General features: G+C 44.1%; 1 protein-coding gene across 3 annotated transcripts in view; it reads left to right on the top strand.

Moving 5' to 3' along the window:
- The first annotated feature begins 6,088 nt into the window (after positions 1-6,088).
- Nid2 (nidogen 2) overlaps positions 6,089-21,517 on the top strand; it is a 70,193-nt gene continuing 54,764 nt past the window's right edge. For all 3 annotated transcript variants that reach the window (XR_006147189.1, XM_042677840.1, XM_042677839.1), the window contains exons 1-3: positions 6,089-6,359; positions 6,946-7,254; positions 17,662-17,894. Coding sequence is in view for 2 of the 3 variants with exons in the window: in XM_042677840.1 (XP_042533774.1) it covers positions 6,135-6,359; positions 6,946-7,254; positions 17,662-17,894 (767 nt within the window). In the remaining variant the exon portion in view is untranslated. The remainder of the gene's footprint in view (positions 6,360-6,945; positions 7,255-17,661; positions 17,895-21,517) is intronic.

Raw genomic sequence — 21,517 nt, 5'->3', positions numbered from 1 at the left:
TGGGCCAGCCTGGACTACAATCTTCCCTTTATACTTTTTGTGTAGCTGAATGACAGGCAATTCCACCACACCCAGTATTTTTATTGGTTGAGGTGAGAGTCTCTCAGACAAAAATTTTTGTTCAGACTGATTTGGAATGGCAATCCTCTAGATTTTTGCCTTTTTTTCTTTTTGGTGCCAATATTAGGGCTTGAACTCCAGGTTTCTTACTCTTGCTTAGCTTTTTTTTCTCAAGGCTAGTATTCTACCACTTGAGCTATGGCTCCACTTCTTCTCTGCCTCTTGAGTATCTGGGATTACAAAAATGAACTACTCTGCCCACCTCCTTTTTTTTTTTTTAAGGGGGCAGGACTCAATAGTATTTAGAAGCAGAGGGAAAATGGCCAATAGAGAAAGAAGAGCTGAAGGTACAGGAAAGAGGAAAGGCGTACATAGTCTCTCCCTAGCCACAGTTTCTGTTACCTATGGTCAACTGCAGTCCAAAATTATTAAATAGGTAATTCCAGAAATAAATAATTTGTAGGTTTTAAATTACTCTTTTTTTTTCTTTTTGGTCGGTTATGGGTCCTGAACTCTGGGCCTGGGCGCTGTCCCTCAGCTCTTCAGCTCAAGGCTAGCACTCTACCACTTGAGCCACAGCGCCACTTCTGGCTTTTTCTGCTTATGTGGTGCTGAGGAATCAAACCCAGGGCCTCATGCATGCAAGGCAAGCGCTCTACCCTCAGCCACTTTCCTAGCCTGGTTTTAAATTACTCTTATTAAAGCATTTTGTTATCATTGTTGTGTTTTGTTAAATTTTTTACTATGGTAAATTTGTAAATGGACACACAAATATGAAAATCATATTATAAATAGGGTTCCATATGACTCAGGTTCAAGCGTCTGAGATAAGGGGAGCTTATTGTAATTACCATTTTTTTTTAATCGGTTGTGGGACTTGAACTCTGAGCTTGGGCACTGTCCCTCAGCTCTTCAGCTCAAGGCTAGCACTCTACCACTTGAGCCACAGGGCCACTTCTGTTTTTCTAGTGGTTTATTGGAGATGAGTCTCACGGACTTTCCTGCCTGGACTGGCTTTGAATCGTGATCCTCAGATCTCAGCCTCCTGAATAGTTAGGATTACAGGCGTGAGCTACCGGTGCCTGGCTCACCATTGGTTTTAACCAATGTTAGTTCATCTGCTAGCATTGAGAGAGAAGCCTGCCTTCTCTCTTTACCTGAACACTGTACCTGAACAATATGAGTTTTCTGAAATCAAGAAGAAAGCATCCATACTCTCCATACCAGAAAATATGGCAAAGTGGCATCTTCAGTGAGTCATATCCAATAACCTGTAAGCTTAACTCATTGCGTATTGTGCATTTCAGCTCAAATACTTTCTCCATAGTATTGCTTAGCCCTAAGTTAACTTCCTTTAAACTTGAGTCTGGGAAGACATGCTAATTTTTCCCAACTCTATTTTTTCCACATGCTGGCACACCCATCCTGGAATTTAATGGATAATAAAGTTATGCAAAGAATCCTTGTGTGCACTAAGAACCAGGATGTTTTCTGCTAAGCCCACCTCCAACACAAACATGTACATACACCAGTCAGAGCTATACATAGAACTTGTTCTTGAATACCTACCTCTATTTGCCATGCTGTGGGGCAAATGTGCCTTCATTCTCTTGATTAAAATAACAGGAAGTATTATCATTCTTGAGGTCTTGGTATTTACAGAAAAAAAATACAATCACAAAAAATAGAACTCGTAGAGACTCTTTTTGAGACCAATTGGCAAGGCATCTGGTACCATCCCTGGCTTGGGATGGAAAATCTTGAACAAAATAATTGTGCTTCTCAAGCAATGTTCAGTCTACTGTGAAGATACAACCCAAGAGGGCTAAAATCTTCTACAGAAGTCCTGTGGCTGTTGCCACTTCAGTCAGTCTAGAAGATTATGGAAATTCTGCTCTTGCAAAGGGAGCTGTGGATACAAGAGAAGTATTTCTTCAGTATTTACTTTGACCAGTGAAATAGCTTTGACAGATTTTTTTTTCTTTTCCTCAAGACACAAAGTGACATTCTAAAGGCCAAACCACTCTTCTAGGTCCATGGAGTCATTTAAAAATAATATTAGAATAAAAGCCCAAAGGAATGTCTGCTTAAGCACAGCTGTCCAAAGCCTCATATTTCAAGAAGAATTCAGCCACTTTATGCAGGGAAACAAGATCTCTCATTTGAAGTTCTTCTCTACTGGACCCACTTCATTGTACTCAGATTGTTAGTATCTGATTCAAAACTAGCGTCATCCTTTTGGTTCAAAGGACACTTTTGCCTGTTTTGCTGTTAAAGGCATGCTATATTGTGGCCTGCCTTCTTCTTTTTTTTTTTTTTTCATGTTTATGTTTTGTTTCCCCAACCAGATCATGAGATTATGGTCAAAGGCCGGGTCTTGCCCTCCTTCGTTTCTTGCAGAGTTGTGCTTTTCATGGTAAATTTGCAGGAAATAGCTGTTTGAATGTATGGATGGAGGAACGAAAAGGACAACCATGAAAATCGGGCAGCAGTCATAGATGAGTTGCTAAGGAATCTGGCAAAAAGTACTACAAGAGTCAGGTCAGGTTAGATGAAAAGAAGTTTTAAGGGAAAGAAAGGTAGATTTTGAGCCAGCAAATGTGGGTCCTTATCTCAGACTGGCTTGCCTTCATTCATTCAACATACATTTCTTAAATGTATGTATATATGTATGTATGTATTTATGTGCTAGTACTAGGGCTTCAACTCAGGGCCTTGAGTTCTAATTCTTTTTTTTTTTTTTTTGGTGCCAGTCCTGGGCTTGAACTAAAGGGTCTGGGTGCTGTTTCTGAAGGTTTTTTGTTTAAAGCTAGTGCTCTGCTACTTGAGCTTCAGCTTTTTTTTTTTTTTTGGATGGTTAATTGGAGATGAGTTTCTTGAACTTTCCTGTTGGTACTGGCTTCAGACTGCAATCCTCAGATCTCATCCATCTGAGTAGCTAGGCTTACAGGCATGAGCCACCAGTGCCTGGATCTTACTTGGGCTTTTCATTGTAGGTAAAAGGACTAGTGTGTAAGTTAGGATGTCCAATTGATGCCTTATATATTTTTTGTGGGTGTAACAGCACAGGGACTCAAACTCTGGGCTTTATGCACTCACCTTGGCTTTTTCACTCAAGGCTAGTGTTCTACCACTTGAGCCACAGTTCATTTCCATTTCCATTGAAGTCTCAGCTGAGGGTAGTCACGGCAAGACAGAAGCTAGAGAGTTTAGGCTATAGCTATTTGCAAAATAAAGTAGCCCTGCAGCAATGGAATCTCAGCTCTGCAACACCAGCCATGTGACAGTAACTGATTAAAAAAAGCCAACAAAACACCTCTCCAAGCTTTAGTTTCCTTACCACAATGCCAAGCTGTTTCACTTATCTATTGCTGCATGACAAATTATTCCCAAACATAATGGCTTAAAACAACATGCATTTATTAATTCTCACAGTTTGTGGGCCAGGAATCTGGACCTAGCTTATTTGGGTCCTCTGCTTCAGGCTCTCTCACGAGGCTTAGATCAGAGTCAGCCAGAGCTCTGGTGTCCTCTAGACTCTGTTAGGGAAGGATCTGCTGCCAAGCTCACTTACAGCACTGTTGGCAGAACTCGGTTCCTTGTTGGCTGTTGGCCAGAGGCTGCCCTCCATTCTTTGTAATAGCTAGCTTCATCAAAGTCAAGGAGAGCAAGACTGAAGGCACAATCTTTTTTTTTTTTTTTTTAAGTTTATACTAATTTTTAAGTTATCTTTAGGTAGTTATACAAAGAGGTTTCAATTTAGCATGTCAATTAGTGAGTACAATGCATGTTGATCAACCTCAGCGTTTCCATCACTCTCCCCCATTTCTCCTAACCTCTCCATTCCCTCAAGTTACCTGGTTCCATTTTCACATATTGACATTGAATATGATTGTTAGCATTATGCCTACCTTTGGCCCTCTGCTCCACCCATATCTGAGCTCCTCCAGGCCATGGAGTTTTCCCCCTTACAGCTGGCCACTCCCTTTCTCCACGCAGCCCACCTGAGCACACCCCTACCTCACTTCCTCCCCTCCCCCCCTCCTGCTACCTGGATAGGGATGGATGCCATGTGCTCCCTCTTTAGGCGAATAGGGCTCCTCTAACAAACCTTATAATAATCCTTCTCCTGTGCCTGCTTGAATTCGGGTAGTCCCCTGGGGTGGAAGTGAAGGATCCTTTCAATGATGACTATATTTACCCATCAATTCTCTTGTACTATCGCTCCTGTCTCTCATCTTCTTTTCCTCCTTAAATGCTCCCCTCTCCGGCACCCCCCACCCCTCCACGTGTTTCAGCCTCCTGGTATTTCGGTAAACTAAAAGCTAGTTGCTGAAGGCACAATCTTACAGGACCACTTCGTTGAAATGAGCTCCTCTTACTATTGCCACACTCTTGGGGCAGGGCTAATACAAACTAGCGTAAGAGGTGTGGAGACCAACGAGGAGTCCATTTGTCTTACTAATTTATAGCTCCGTACCACCAATCACGGTTAGCTATGATTACTAGGCTGATTGAGAGATTAGGAAAAACTTTGAGTCAGTGAAGGAATTTAGATCTTGGAATAATTGAAGGTGACCTTGGACAAGTCACCAGTATCTTCATTTCATCCTCATTAAACTGAAAATACCTAGCCCCAGGGGGGAAAATGAGAAAAATGTGTGCAAGCAAGCATATATATATATATATATATACATATATATGTATATATATATGTATATATATATATATATATATAATACACAACTCTATAATCCTAGGAAGCAAACTGCTTGGGACAAATTTTACAAACCACTTTTGTGTTGACTCTGTCGCACAGTCTGATTTCTTTAAGGTCTTTAAGTATCTGCGCCTGTAAACGTGTAGTCAGGGATGAGTTAGCTCAAATAAATACCCTTGAAGAGAAATCTGTCTTTTGAGAGAGTCCCTTAGGGCATTTCCAAGGTGTTGCTTCTTTCTTTCTTTAAAAATACTTTTGTTTCTAAGGATTCCATGGGGGGGTGGGGTAGGGTAAGAGGGGAAAACAGACTGTGGGTAATTTCAAGTATTTGATAGTAAAACAGTAATAAAACCTCGTTGGGCTCCTGAGGCTTTGCAGAGGGGATGTTTATGGTGCCAAGGGGTTCCCCCACACCCGCTCAGACGCTTTCTGGGCTGGGCGGTTTCCAGTGCAGCCCTACTGAGCAGCTCAGATTACCAACTGGCGGTCGCCTGCGAGGGTAGCTTCTGGGGCTGCAGGCATTAGTTCCCCCACCCCATGCCTGGTCCATTTCAGCCTGGTGTGCCCACACCGAGCAAATCCCCGCAGTCGGCTCCGCGGTCGTTCCAGGGGAGAGTGTGGACAGCTCGGTCTGATCCAGGGGGACCCGCCCGTCCTCGGCGTCCCGCCAGGCCAGAGGGCAGTCAGGCCCCCAGGGCTGAGCTCCTCCGCAGGGGGTCAACGAGTGCGGTGAAGCAGCCGCCAGGCCCCAGCGATTCTCTCCCCTAGGGCCTGTCCTCAAGGAAGAGGGGCGTCCGTGACCCCAAACCTCCGGGTGCAACCTCACCATCCCGCCCCGCTGCAGCCTGCAGCTGCACGCGCTGCACCCGGGGTCCCTCCGGCAGTGCGGCCGCCCCCAGTCTCCGCAGGACATTAGGTCCCAGGGGCGGGACTGTCCCGGGGTGGGGGGGGGGGAGAGGAGACTCAACCAGGTTTTTGCCCCCAGTCTCCGCAGGACATTAGGTCCCAGGGGCGGGACTGTCCCGGGGTGGGGGGGGGGGGAGAGGAGACTCAACCAGGTTTTTTTTTTTTTTTTACCCAGGCCAAGCCCCCACCGCTGCTAGGAGCATTTAACTAGAACCAGATGCGGTGGCCGCTGGCGAACTTTCTCAGAGCCTCTGATTGGTCTCTGGTCGAGGGCTGCAGCCAATCAGCGCGCAGGGCGGGCCCACCGTCCCGCCCCCCTCCCCCCCCCCCCCAGCCCCGGCCTGGGCACCCGCGGAGACCCAGGTTGGAAGGCTTGGAGGCTTAGAGGGGCTGGCGGGGCCGGGCTGGGAGTGCGCTCTGCAGCGGGACCGCCGCGGGCCGAGCGAGCATGTGGGGGGACCGGAGGGTAGGGCAGCCATCGCTGCTGTGGCCGTCGCTGCTGCTGCTGTTCTCGCTGCTGTCGCGGGGCTGGGCGCTGCACCCTGAAGAGCTCTTCCCCTACGGGGAGTCTCGGGGAGACCAGCTGCTGCAGGAAGGCGACGACGAAAGCTCCGCGGCGGTGAGGCTGGCCGCGCCCCTGCGCTTCTACGACGCCCGGTTCGGCCACCTCTACGTGAGTGCAGCGCCCTTCGCGGGCATCCCTCCGCGCGGGTGCCGCCGCCGCCGCTTCCCCCCGGGGCTGGCGTCTACGCGTGCGCCCCGCGCCCCGCGCCGGAGGGTCCTGCCCCGGCCTTCCCGGGAGCGCGGCTGCGGGGCGGGTCGGCGGCGGGACCCCGGCTGGGCTGGGGTGTGTGTGGGGAGAGGACTCCGGGCGCCGAGCTCGGCTGCGCGGGCATCTCAGACAGGAAAGAAGGAGAGGGGTCGTGCGGAGGCCGGGCTGCCCCGCCATCCACAGGCGCTCTCCCCGGAGACGTGGACTGCGGGGTGGGGCTAGGAGCCACCGGATAGACGGTCTGCTCCGACTGATGGCACCCGGCTGGTGGTGGACCCTCCTGGAGGTTGTCCTGAATCTGACTCCTTGCCGACGGGAGTGCCGAGCGGTTCCCTTCCCCTCCCTGCGGGCTGGGGTGGTGGGGGACCGGGTGGTGCGGGGACCGCGGGGTGCGGGACAAGGTGATGGGTTGGGGGACGGGGTGGTGGGCGCACGATCCGAGCAGCCCTCGAAGGGCCACACCGTTTCCGCCCTTCTCGTCTCCCAGGTGGGCACCAATGGCATCATCTCCACCCAGGACTTCCCCAGGGAGACCCAATACGTGGACGACGATTTCCCTACGGACTTTCCGGCCATCGCCCCCTTCCTGGCTGACATCGACACCAGCCACGGCCGGGGCCGCGTCCTGTACCGCCAGGACACCTCCCCGGCCGTGCTGAGCCTGGCTGCCCGCTACGTGCGCCGAGGCTTCCCGCGCTCGGCGGCCGCCTTCGCCCCGACCCACGCCTTCCTGGCCACCTGGGAGCACGTGGGCGCCTACGAGGAGGTCCGGCGGGGGGCTCCGCCCTCGGGCGAGGTGAGTGACCTGGCGGGGTGGACGTGGAGGGCTGGGCTTAATTCTGTGCGGGACCCCAGGCACTGGCTTAGTCCGGATCAGAGTCCGATCGCGTGCTGATCCCTGTGTTCCCTTTGGTGGCGCCAGAATTGAAGTGGCTTGGAAGTGTAGAAGGTCGGCTTATGGTGAGGTTCCAGACAGGTGGGATATTACTCTGGGAAAGAAACTCTTAGGGAAATGACCCCAGTGGAGATGCTAAAGACTCTGGGAGTGAGCATAAGGCAGATGACTCTTTTAGAGTCACTTCTAAGTATTTCTAATGATATGTTTATGGAAGGAGAAAAAAAAATCTGGGAACAATTTAAAAGCCCGATTACTTATTTTCCTATCCCCGTTAAACATTTTTGTATATACATCTTTCACATTGGTTTTAAAAAATGGATATCATTGCTCTTTATTAATGAGTTCACACTGCACATATGGTTATGTGCTTGATTCACTGAATAGTATATTCTGAATGCCTTGATGCCAGTATATTTCTTCAACACCATTTTTCTAATCTGACATGATACTGCTGAGCTATTCTGTCAGCTCCTTTTGGATTTTTAGTTTACTGGTTATTTTATTTACTGATTATTTGCTTCCTTTCGGGATTTGCACTTAGGCCGAGATCCACCTGCTTTCAAGTTTCTGTTATTGGTGGAGACCACAGGCATGCGCCATATGCAGCTTCCTTTTCATAGAGATGGGGGGGGGTCTCATGGACTTTTCTGCCTGGGCTAGGATGACACCAAGCTCTTTCTAATCTCAGTTTCCCTCATGGTTTGGGATAGTAGGCACATGCCACTATACTCTGCCATGGATGGAGAAAGGATCTTGTGAACTTTTCTTTCTGGACAGACCTGAAACCACAGTCTTCTCATTCTCAGCTTACCAAGTAGTTAGCCAGGAGTACAGGTGTGAACCACCAGTGGCACCTGGCTCATTTTTGTTTATAATTTAAAGAATTATATTTTAAGGTGGGTGCCGGTGGCTCACGCCTGTAATCCTAGCTACTCAGGAGACTGAGATCTGAGGATCATGGTTCAAAGCCAGCTGGGGCAGGAAAGTCCGTGAGACTCTTACCTCCAATAAACCACTAGAAAGCCAGAAGTGGTGCAGTGGCGCAAGTGGTAGAACGCTTGCCTTGAGCTAAAGAGCACAAGGACAGCGCCCAAGCCCAGAGTTCAAGCCCCACGACCGACAGAAAAAAAAAAAAGAATTAGATTTTCAAACAATTACAAATTATAAGTCAGTACTGGACTTAGAAGAACCTACTTTTACCCTCATATTTGAAGGGCCTCATGTTTGGCAGGGTATTGATTTCTCATTATGATAAGAATAGTAATCATTTGATCTAAGGACCCTGGCCTTAATCTTTCTTCCTTAGGGGACTCACTCTGGGAACCTTTTAGCAGAAAAGGAACTAGGAGCCTGGGTTGAGTAGGACATTTGAGATGGAAGGGATAGCATGTGGCCCAGATGCTATTGAGTGTCCTCCTGAGTGGAGCTTGTTGAAGAGGATGGGTAGCAAGATAGGAGGCTAGAAGAGCTCTGGGATGGGGGAAAGTCATGCTCTGAGCTGTGGATTTGGCCCTTTCATAGTGGCAAATTTGAAAGAATTTTAAATAGATGATCGATATGGTTTTGCTTTGGAAAGAGGTCTTCTTTATGGTTTTGAGAAAGCAATGGCCCAAAGGGCAGACTATTTAGGTAGTTATGAAATATACTATTTTTGGGAGGGGGCTGTCAGGGGTACTTATTTATTTATTTCCATTTCTTGGAGTTCATTTTGATAAGCATCATTTTTTTTAAATTGTGAAAATACCCTACAGAGGGGTTACAATTACATGGGCAAGGTAATGAGTATATTTCTTATCAAGCATTGTTGCCTCCTCCTTTGTTTCCCCTTCCCATCCCTTCCCCTCTCCCCTGTCCTCCACCCCCCAAAGTTGTAAAGTTCGTTTTTTGACATAAGGTCTTGTACATCTCATTGTTGCAGTGGGTCCACCTGAATCCCTATTTAAACAATTTGTAATTAGACTATTTTTTTCAATCTATCTTGTTACATTCTTGCCAAAATATTTTAGCATATCACCTTCCCATCAATCCTACCAGACAATGTATTTTTTTAAAGTCTACCTTTATTATTTTTTATTTATATTTTTTGGGGGTCTGGTCATGGGGCCTGAACTCTGGGCCTGGGCGCTGTCCCTCAGCTCTTCAGCACAAGGTTAGCACTCTACCACTTGAGCCACAGCGCCACTTCTGGCTTTTTTTTCTTCTGCTTATGTGGTGCTGAGGAATCGAACCCAGGGCCTCAAGCATGCAAGGCAAACACTCTACTACTGAGCCACCTTCCCAGCACCAATGTATTTTTTTTTAAGGTTAAGTTTTTTTTTTTAAAATTATCTCTGTAGTTGTACAAAGGAGTTTCTATTTAACAAAGCAGTTTATGAATAAAATATATAAAGTATATTTTCAAGATATATTTTCATTTCAACGTTCTCATCTATCCCTCCTTTACCACCCCTTCCCTCACTCTTAATTTTGTGGGATGTACCATGGCTAGATAGTGTTTTCTTAGCTACTGTTTCCATTTCAGATAATGGCGAATAGAGTAAAATGGTTTCTAGAATTGGGCTCTCGGTGAGACAAAGGCAGGTTTGGAATACTGATTTTAAAGGCTGTGTGTGTGTTGGTATTGGGGCTTGAATTCAGGGTCACTTACTCTTGCTCTACCTTTTCATGCATAGCTGGTGCTCTACCAGTTGAACCATTCTTCTTCCATTTTAAGCTTTTTACTGAAGAGCTTTTTGAGTGGAGAGAAGAGTCTCTCATATTTGTCTGCCTTGATTTGTCTGCTCAGGCTGGCTTCCAACTTGGATCCTCAATAGCTCAGCCTCCTGAGTACTAGGATTACAGACATGAGCCACTAATGCCTCACTAGAATTTTAGTTTTTTTTTTCCTTTAATCCCAGACTTATTATGCAAGACCCATTATCTTGGTATAAGAGGTAGATAGAACAACATCTGTGCCTTTTTCTAAAGCTTTCCTGTAAATACAATTTAATTTTATTAGCTAGCTTGATGTGATTTTAGTACTAAGGGAATTCTTCAAGTTATATTTCATTCAAAGGAAGTATGTACTTGGAATAAAATTTGCTATGAGCATTTTTTGATCTTGTATCACTTCTTTTTTTTTTTTTTGTCGGTCGTGGGGCTTGAACTCTGGGCCTGGGCGCTGTCCCTCAGCTCTTCAGCTCAAGGCAAGCTCTCTACCACTTGAGCTACAGCGCCACTTCCGGTTTTCTGGTGGTTTATTGGAGATAGGAGTCTCACGGTCTCTCCTGCCCGGGCTGGTTTTGAACCTCGATCCTCAGATCTCAGCCTCCTAAGTAGCTAGGATTACAGGCATGAGCCACCAGCGCCCAGCTTTGATCTTGTATCACTTCTAAATTAGCATTCCAGTTCTCTGAAGAGACTTCAGCTGTATGCATTTTACTTTTTTGAAGAGAAAAGAAAGGCAAAGTTGAATGAGAGGTATGGGAGAGAGAATGTTTGCACAGAAGCTCTGGGATCATTTATGAGATCACGGGAGAGTTTTGGGATTGCAGTTTTATCAGGACTTATTTGAAGTGAAGTTATGATACCCATGAGATGACTGCTGTTTTCTTCATTTTCATTAGCAATCTGGGTAGATGCTTCTTCCACCCCCCCACCCCCTCGTCGGTCGTGGGGCTTGAACTCTGAGGCTGGGCGCTGTTCCTCAGCTCTTCAGCTCAAGGATTAGCCCTCTACCACTTGAGCCACAGCACCACTTCCAGTTTTCTGGTGGTTTATTGGAGATAAGAGTCTTACGGGCTTTTCTTGCCCGCTGGCTTTGAACTGTGAACCTCAGATCTCAGCCTCCTGAGTAGCTAGGATTATAGACATGAGCCACCGGCACCCGGCTCTTTTTTCTTCTTTCTTTTTTCGCATTGTTCGGGACTATACCCAGGACCTCATAATGAAAGTGCTCTGTCACTGAGCCCAATAAAAAAAATGCTTCTCTTACCAAATTTCAAGGTTGGTTGTGAAGACAAGGACAAGATAAATCCTTTTTGCAAAATATAGCTTTGAAAGCTTATCCAGTGATTTCAGATCCATCCTCAGCCTTAGTTTGCTAGCCTGGAACATGGAGTAGTAGCAATGTCTACTATACACCATTGTTGCCGGAATTGACCCAGGGATAGTTTTTGATTTCCATAGATACTCAAGTTGGCTCAGCCAATCCGTATCTCACACGTTGGCTTGATAAGACCAGATTGTGGTTCTTTTCTTTCCAGGTCTGTTAGGATTATGTGATAGAAGTCCTTTGCATAAGCACTCTTTGAATGGGAGTGTATTCTGAGTTACAACTTTTTTCTGTGTTTTTTTTTTTTTTGGTGGTGGTGAAGGGGATGGGAGTTAAGATAGTAAATGATTTGTAGGTTCTATCTCTCTTTAACTTTTCTAATTAAAACCATCATTCTGACATTTCCATATGCTGAACTCACTTCAGAATTTGTTTTATTTAGAAGGGAGCTAAAGATTCAGTTTGTATAGTGGATTTTTTTTTTTTTAAGTTACCCACATTGAAAGTTCTTCTGATCATTTGAGAGAGTGCTGGGACTTAAGTTCTTGTTTTACTAGTTTGCTGGAGATGGATTTTTTGGCAATGACAAATTTCTTCTGCTTGGAGGATCGTGAGTTCTACATGAATTGTTTTCAACTTTGGCGAATTGACTTTATATTACAAAATTACTGGAAACTTGAAGGTATCAGAGGATTGGCACTTAAAACAGTTTCTGTTTGTGTCTCTTTTCTCCAAGGATATTCACCCTGGCTATGATAGGATGTTGTACCTGCTATTGCAGGAATGTCAATGGTGTAACCACATAAAAAAAATTCTGTTTATCAGTTCAATTAATCTGAGATTTCTTAAACCGTGTTAGGCAGTTCACAGAGCAAAGATGTCACGGTGCTGATCGTCAAAGAAGTTATTGCTGTAAGGCAGGAGGACTAGTGTGGACTTTGGCTCTGTTTTGTTGTTTTTCCTCTGTGTTTTTATTTGTTTTCAGGGGAGAAGGAAGGCATTATCACTTTAGGTGGGGATACAGAGAACTGGGTTACACTGGTCTCTGTGATGCGTGGAATGTTTTTTTTGTTGACCTGGAATTTCAGTTGGGTTACAAAGACTGAAAGAATAGATCCTGAGAATGAGGTGGCAGAAGACATGGTTCTGCGTTAGAACATTCTCTGGGACAAGTCTGAGTGCACTGGTGAGGTGGATGGTAGTAGGGCAGTGATAGAAGGGATGGGTGGAAAGTTGCCCAATGGAAGCCTTAACGTGGAGAATGGGGCATTTTTGTCGTTGTTGATTTGGTCATGGGGCTTGAACTTTGGGCTAGGGCCCTGTCCCTCAGCTCTTGAGCTTAAGGTGAGGGCGCTCTACCACTTGAACCACAGCTCCACCATTTTTCTGGTGGTTTATTGGAGATAAGAGTCTCACAGACTTTCCTACTGGGGCTAGCTTTGAACTGTGATCCCCAGATCTCAGCCTCCTGAGTAGCTAGGATTACAGGCGTGAGCCACCAGGCATGAGTGCCCGGCTGAATGGGGCATTTTGACTTGGTGCAAAGGATCATCATCATCCACCAACAAAGCTACTGAATGTTGTAACAATTTCCTTCCTTCCTTCCTTCCTTCCTTCCTTCCTTCCTTCCTTCCTTCCTTCCTCCCTCCCTCCCTCCCTCCCTCCCTCTCCCTCTCCTTCCCCTTTCCCTCCCCCCTCTCTCTTTTTCTTTGTCATTCAGGGGGCTTGAACTCTGGGCTTGGATGCTGTCCTGAGCTCTTCAGCTCAAGGCGAGCACTTTACCACTTAAGCCACAACACCACTTCTGGTTTTCTGGTGGTTTTATTTGAGATAAGAGTCTCATGGGCTTTCCTGCCCAGGCTGGCTTTGAACCATGATCCTCAGATCTCAGCCTCCTGAGTAGCTAGGATTATAGGCCTGAGCCACCAGCGCCTGGCTTTCTTTTCTTTTTTGAGATGGAGTCTCACTGCTTAGCACTGAATGGCCTTAAACTCACAATCCCAGCCTTAGTCTCCCGGGTGCTGGGATTACAGGTGTGAACCTCCGCACCTGGTTTAGCTTTTTTGACTTCTGGAGTTGGGTTTCCAGAAGAGAGATTGATGTCTGTAGTTTATCTGAGAGTTTGTTTGCCCTTAGTCTGGGAGATAGCTGTAAAGGCACAATAGAGGTGCACGTGGAAATTAGTTTCAGAACTGCTGAAGACAAGTTTTGGGAAGGATAGAACATCGGGGATGTCTCAGGACTGAGTATTTATTTGAAACTTTCTGACAAGAGCTGTAGGATTTAGGAAGCTTATTCCTGGAAGGATAAAAACCAGGCATGGGAGACTATCCTTGAGTAAATGGGAGATGAAGAATTACAAGGTGGGGGGGCGGGTGTTATTTACATACCTAACACCAGTCGCACAACTCTACTTATCACCAGTCCCCAGAAAGACACGAAGGAGACCCATGTGACCTCTGGAGGAGTCACCTTACTTCTCAATTTTCCCTTGGCTGAGTCTGTGTACAGATCATTTAGAGAGAAGGATGGCACTGTTACGATTTTTTTTGTGTGTTGTCAGATGGCTCTTATTATTATTATTGAACAAATTGCAAAAATTAGAAAGCCTTAGAGGAACATACTTATTTCTACCAACCTAATTCTGCCAAGTGTCAGATCAACAGCAATGTCCTGAACCTGAAGCGGAGAAGCAGCCTCTTGCCTGGTTTTTGCCCAGGCTTCTGGCTTTTCTCTCCGATAACAAGATGACAGGAGCCTCCTGCCCTGCAGCCCAAGCCTTACTCGCTCTGTCCTGCTCCTCTCTCCCCAAAGGAGGCCCCTCTCTGCACTCTGGGATCCTGGGGAAGTTGGGAACTGGTGACCCCTGTGTAGGCTTTGGCAGCCCTTCTGAGGGTTTCCCTTCAGATTGCTGGGGAGCATGTGGGGCCCTTGTGTGTAGGAATGTGAGGACCTTTCCGGTTTGGAAGTAAGTCAAGTAGTGCCTGGGAGAGAACCCTTCAGGATGGTGTGAAGTGGCTGTGTTCGCAGTTCCATGTAGAATTTGTAGATCTGACTAAGAACTTTACAAATGTTCTTTTGGTGTGTGGGTGGATTTGAAAGACTCAAACTTTTTTTTTTTTTTTTTTAAATTGTGCTTTGGGAATCATAGATTTTATTAGAAGGAAGTGTTTTCTGGTTCTGATATTTGCCTATTTCTGTGGAAACATGCAAATGACACTCTGGCCACCTTTATGAGTACTGGTCTCAGATGAACATATAAAAGACATTGAAGTTTTTTGTTTTGTTTGTTTGTGTGGTGCCAGTACAGAGGCTTGAACTCAGGGCTCTGCTTTCTTGCTTGGCTTTTTCTGCTCAAGACTGGCACTCTACTTCTTGAGCCACACCTTTACTTCCAGATTTTTTTTTTGCTGGTTAATTAGAAATAAGAGTCTTTTGGATTTGTCTGCCTAGGCTGGCTTTGAATCTTAATTCTTAGATCTCAGTTCGTGAGTAGCCAGGAATACATTTTAATTGAAATGAATATAGCTAACTGATTGACAGAATAAGATAAAGTACTAAAAAAAAAAAAAAAACCAAACCAAAAACAAAAAACCCAGATACACACAGTAAAAAGCCAGATTCTCAGGTGATATTGTCCAAAAACCATGCCCGAATTACCTGACTTAGGAAGTGGTAACCCTGTGTCCAACACCTTAGTAGTGATAAAATTATATTTTTAAAAAGCCAGATTGTCCCCTTCCTAGTTCTGTTTACTTATTCTCATCCCTCCCAGCCTTCAATTCTTCCCAATCTATATAACCACCTTATCATACAGAAGTCCTCTAAACTTAGAAACAGGATTTCTCCTATCTTGAGTTGATTATGGCAGTCTATGCTAGCAGCAGCTTTTAAAGCTTAGCTTTTTCAGATAAGATTCTTTCTCTTTCCTATATGACTTTTCTTTCCCTGGTTGAATATAATTTATTCAGATTGAAATAAAACTGAAGTGACTTATATTAATTGATTGAACTCATCATATTAATTGATGAAGTATGTAATAGGTAGAGACATGAGGAGGGTCAATCTTTGTTTCTACTTGGGAGAGGTTGAGGCTCCCTGCCTTTTGTGAGATTCTAGAGAACTCTCCTGGTCCCTTGTTTGGGAGAAAAGTCCAGTGTTGCTGAATGAGACAGTCAACAACTAAAACAATAACAGACACAGTGGGTCTCCTGTGTCTTATCTTGGGAATTGAAAGAAAGAAAGAAAAAAAGGCAAAGCAAGATGTAATTGTGTTACAGAACTCAAAGTTGTGTAGTTTTTTTTTTTTTTTTGCGGGTCGTGAGGCCTGAACTCTGGGCCTGGGCACTGTCCCTCAACTCTTCAGCTCAAGACTAGTGCTCTAACACATGAGCCACAGCACCACTTCCAGCTTTTTCTTATGTGATTATGAGGAATCAACCCAGGGCCTCATGCGTGCAAGACAAGCACTCAACCACTGAGCTACCTTCCCAGCCCAGTTTTTTTGTTGTTGTTTTTTTTAAAAAATATGTTGGACACCTTATTTCTTTATTCTCTGTTGGCAGAATCTCAAAAAACTGTATTTTGAAATTAGGCAGCAAAAGGAAAAATTAACATTTGAAAAAATTAACATTACAAAAATTAACATAGGACAATAGAGCCAAGGACTCAGGACAGATCAAAAGCAAGGGCTCCTTCCTTCCTGCGTCTAGCAAAATGGGACGTGAGAATACTTACCAGTAAGTGACATCCCAAAGAGTCATGTTATTTATAAAGTAAGTAGGATTTAAAAAACATTCCTCCCCAGTTCCCTACTAAATTATAAAATGAGTGTGAGGCAGACTGACAGTCCTAAATATAGCATCTTTTTAAGATAATCAGAGCCATTCTACAGTCACATTGAGTGTTGAGTGTGGAGCTAATTCAGGCTCCTGGTCTCTCGAGTCTTCTGCAGTGTTTAAGCAACAATCACAGGCCTCTGTGGGGCTGCCCCACCCCCATCCCTTCCGCTATGGCCTTTTCCACCTGTCAAATCACTCTTTTATTTTTTAAAATTTATTATTTTTTTGCTGGTTGTGGGGCCTGAACTCTGGGCCTGGGTGCTGTCTCTCAGCTCTTCAGCTCAAGGCTAGCGCTCTACCACTTGAGACACAGCGCCACTTCCAGCTTTTTCTGCTTACGTGGTGGTGAGGAATTGAACCCAGGGCCTCATGCATGCAAGGCAAGCTTACTCTACTACTGAGCCACCTTCCCAGTCCCAGATCACTCTTTTACAATTGCATCTGTGATTATGTCTTTTAAACTGTGGGGCTCTCCTGGGCACAGTCTGTGAGCATGAAGCACAATGTCTGATACTTAGTAGGCACTCAGCCGTTTGAATTAAATGTACAGATGGATAAATTAATGGCGTTTAAGAACAGCTAACCAAGCAAAATGAGGTGAATGATAAATAGAAACATCTACAAAGGTGTTATTGCAGGTCAGATAGGAGAAATGATTCTACAGGAAGTCATAGTACCCTTTCAAGGGTCAGAAGATTAAGAGGAATTTTTTGTTTGTTTGTTTAGAGAAATAAGACAAAGAGTAGGAGCATCAACGCACAAGTTACAGATGGGGACTGTTAAGTCTTCTGACGAAAATGTAGTGGAACTGAGCCTGCCACCAGTACCCTTGAGTGGCATGCTAAGGAGTAGTTCCAGTGGCTTGCTATCTGACCCTCTAGGTCAATCTGGCGTTAATGTGAAAGGAGACATGGGAAAGAAAAGAGAGTGAGGCTGGACCAGCAAGGGAGGAGACCTTTGGATCTGCCAATGCCTGACACAATGCTTGCTCTTAATGGGTATTTAATTAATAGATGAACTACTAAATGAATGAATGATCCAATGAGAGAGGCTGAGTGCCTAGGGTCATAAACAAGGGCCTGTGGGAATGCACAAGTTCATTTTGCTTCTTGCTTTTAAATCTGAGAAAGGGTTTTGGATGAGAGAAATTCGCCACCTTAAAATAAAAAATGTACAAACTAACCTATGTTTTACCTATGCGTATTTTGACTACTCATCTAAATTAATAGAAGATGCTTCTAGTAATAAATAATATAAGATTATACTGGTAATTTGAAGAGGACATTCGAAAGGAAATTACATTGAAAACTAACTTGGAGAAATTGTAAGAAGGGCAACTCTCCTTTATACTCTGGTGGCTTGCCCATCTATTTAATTTTCCTTTGTTTGTTTGTTTCATTAAGGATGTTTCCAATTCCTTCTATTCCACAGCTGAACACTTTCCAGGCAGTTCTGGCATCTGATGAGTCGGATACCTACGCTCTCTTTCTATATCCCATCAGTGGTCTTCAATTCTTTGGAACCCGCCCCAAAGAATCCTATAATGTCCAGCTCCAGCTTCCAGCTCGGGTGGGCTTTTGCCGAGGCGAGTCTGAGGACCTGAAGAGAGAAGGATCATATTTCAGCTTGACTAGCAATGAACAGTCTGTGAAAAACCTCTACCAGTAAGTAACAAGGGAGTATCCTGGACTGTCTCAGTGTAATGACTTTTAAGTGGCCATAGGACACAAGACAATAGCTCGGTGGTTTCGAAGAAAGCCAGGAATCAGACTGAACCCTGGGAAAATCAGGTTGTCCAGGATATAAAAGGTCCTTTATTTTTCCTGCCCTCTGCAGTATAGATACCAGAAACAGCTGTGTGTGTGTGTGTGTGTGTGTGTGTGTGTGTGTTTATGGGTGTGTAGAGCTGCTGAGACTTGCTATGAAAAACATTGCTCTTAAAACCACATAAAATTAACCCAGTAATATAAACTGCCTTGGTGGAAATTTTTTGAGGTTAAACATTTCACAAAAGGAGACATTGTAATTTAATATTTCAGACAGATACTGTTAACAATTAAGAGTAATGTCGTATGAGGAAAAATTAAATCGGTGGTAGATTTTTAGAAATTTAAGCATTTTTCTGTGGCTTCATAACCTGAACTCATTCTGATGGAGTCCCCAGAAGTGAAGATATTCCTTAGTCTCACCAATGGCTTCCTCTGCTAATGGAATGAGAGGTTCTTGAGCTAATATGAGCTTTATGAACCCCAGTGGGTTTTGTTTTGCTGTGCTTTTTAGTCTTTGCCTTAATTCTTCCCTAAATACTGGTCCAGAACACATTGGTTACTTTTTCTTTTCATTTTCATTAATTCATTCTTGGGTTAGAGAAACACCTTCTACTTTTACATTTGCTCTGCTTGGCTTCCAGAGTGGGCACTATAGCCAGAGACTCTCTGAGCTGTCCTTCAACGGGAGCTTATCATTTACTAAGCACTGTGAAAAACACTTTCCAGATGTGATCTTACATTAAAAGGTCTATACGCTGAATTAACAAGGGATGGTGAGGAAAAGCCATTAAAACTCACCCAAATTGTAGGAGGCAAGTGCTACTATTTTCTCAATTTTACAAGTCAGTGTAGTGAAGTTAAGTGAGATGCCTGTACCCTTAGGGTTAATTGGCCTTAGACACAGTCTAAGCTCAGTTCTGGAGCATGGAGCACTTTGTTCTATTTTATACTTAGCTCTTCTTTTCCATTCCATGGCCCACATCAGTCATCTTCATGTGGCCTGCTACAAGCTGAGGTCCTTGCCATCTCTCCCTTTATTTTTTAAAATTTAATTTGTTAATTAGTGTGTGTGTGTGTGTGTGTGTGTGTGTGTGTGTGTGTGTGCGCGCGTGTGTTGGTACAGAAGCTTGAACTCAGGGCCTACATGCTGTCTTTTAGCTTTTTTGCTCATGGCTAGTGTTGTACTTGAGCCCAGCTCCACTTCTGGCTTTTTGGTGGTTAGTTGGAAATAAGAGTCTCTGTGCCTTTGCTGCTCAGATTGGCTTCGAACCATGATCCTTGGCCTCCTGAGTAGCTAGGATTATAGGTATGAGCTATTGGTGCCTGGCTATATTTTCTATCTTATAAAAGGGAAGACAATAGTTATTATGTAGGTATTATGCACAGAGCTTGTGCTGTGCATTTCTTGTGTTTTTCCTTATTGAATCTTTTAAACAACCCAGACAGGAAAGTATCCCTTCTCATTGTGCAGGGATATAGTACAGTTCAATTACTAAGGTTTCCAAATGACCTTGGAGTTTAGAGTCAACTTAGATTGGTGACTTTTCCATCATGTACAAAAGCCAAGATAGTGATTTATATTTCATTAGAGCCTATTTTATTTAGCCTCTATTTACTGTAATTTGTATTTTCTTACTTTCTGAAGCTTTTCTAGTTTTCCATCTCTAAGTTGCAGAAGTTTCACAGCTGCAACACCTCTAATGTGATAATATATCTCCTCAAACGTCTAGGAGTTTCTTTTATCTTTTACTTTCCCTCCTTTTGCTTGCTGAAAAACAACACTAGTCTGAATTCTTATGGAATATATCCAGTGTATCTGACACACTGCACATATAATGGCAGTTTTCCTCTTTCAGCGTTTCTTATCCCTATATTAACTAGAACAGCAGTAATAAAATATACAAAAAGTCACAAATACACACACACACACACACACACACACACACACACAGAGGTGGAGCAAACAGGAGAGAGGAAGAGAGAAAAGAAAATCTCAAATTGTATTGAAAATGCTGATAGTGAAATCTAAATAAACATGGATTCCTACTCAAAAGAGTAAAAGTCTCTTTTTAAACTACTGAATGATTTTTATTTATTTATTTTTTTTGCTGGTCCTGGGGCTTGAATTCTGGGTTTGAGTGCTGTCCCTGAGCTCTTTTTGTGTGTGTGTGTGTGATTAATTGGAGATGAGAGTCTCTTTTACAGACTTTTCTGCCCAGGCTGGCTTCAAACTGCAATCCTCAGATCTCAGCTTTCTGAGTAGCTAGGATTACAGGAGTGAGCCACTGGCACCCAGCTTATTTAGTGAGCTTTTAAAAAGTTAGCTTATTAGTTATTCATTCTCATTCTTCATTGTTGACTTTTGATTAAATTCCATAGAGTAGAATTTGAGCATAGTATTTTGTATAAACAACAGAATACATAGTGGTATGTTCAAGGTAACAAGATCTTTGCTAGCTTAAGATTTTCTGTTATTTTTAGAAATCTTGTGTGTAGTAGTTCTCTTGAGAATGTATCATTGACTCTAAAGTAATGGATTATTTGAATATTTTGAAGACTGGGTGGAGTCCATGCTCTCTGTGGAAAAAAATGATTTTTTTCAGATTTTCCAGACACATCTCACCTATGACCACCCCTTACATTCTGATTAAGTTACATTCTTATTTTTCTCCTTCACTTTGTTCTGCATTTTCTAGAAAGCTTAATGATAGGTATTTATTTTTGTGCAGGTCCTGAGGCTTGAGTTCAGGGTCTGGGTGCTATCCCTGAGCTTATTTTGCTCAAGATTGTGCTTTACCACTTAAGCCACAGCTTCACTTTCAGCTTGTTAGTGGTTAATTGGAGATAAGAGTCTCATGGACTTTCCCATCCAAGCTGTCTCTGAAGCACAGTCCACAGATCTCAGCCTCCTGAGTAGCTAGGATTACAGGTGTACATCACCAGCTTCTGGCGCAAAAATTTTTTTTTTTTTTTTTTTTTTTTTTGGGGGGGGTCTGGTCGTGGGGCCTGAACTCGTCCCTCAGCTCTTCAGCCCAAGGCTAGTGCACTACCACTTGAGCCACAGCGCCACTTCCAGCTTTTTTCTTTTTGCTTATGTGGTGCTGAGGAATCGAACCCAGGGCCTTGAGCATGCAAGGCAAGCGCTCTACCACTGAGCCACCTTCCCAGCCCATGGCCCAAAAATTTTTAATCCTGGGACATTTATATGTTTTTGAATTTTTTTCTATTATTCTCAGATTTATTAGTAGATTAATTCTACGAGTAACAGTGAAATGTCCTTAGCTCTCCATCACATGATGATCACGCAGATACTGACTGTATTGTGCAGTCTTTCTGACATAACATGTTTAGATTATGGACTTTGGTATAAACACTGAATTCAGGTCTTGGCTCTGCCAGTTACGAATTGTGTGACCTTAAAAACATTAGTCTCGGGCTGGGAAGGTGGCTCAGTGGTAGAGCGCTAACCTTGCATGCCTGAGGTCCTGGGTTTGATTCCTCAGCACCACATAAGCAAA

The sequence above is a fragment of the Dipodomys spectabilis genome, unplaced genomic scaffold (assembly GCF_019054845.1).
Source record: "Dipodomys spectabilis isolate Male_0828 unplaced genomic scaffold, ASM1905484v1 ptg000042l, whole genome shotgun sequence".
Lineage (NCBI taxonomy): Eukaryota > Metazoa > Chordata > Mammalia > Rodentia > Heteromyidae > Dipodomys > Dipodomys spectabilis.
This window is presented reverse-complemented; position numbering and strand designations above follow the sequence as displayed.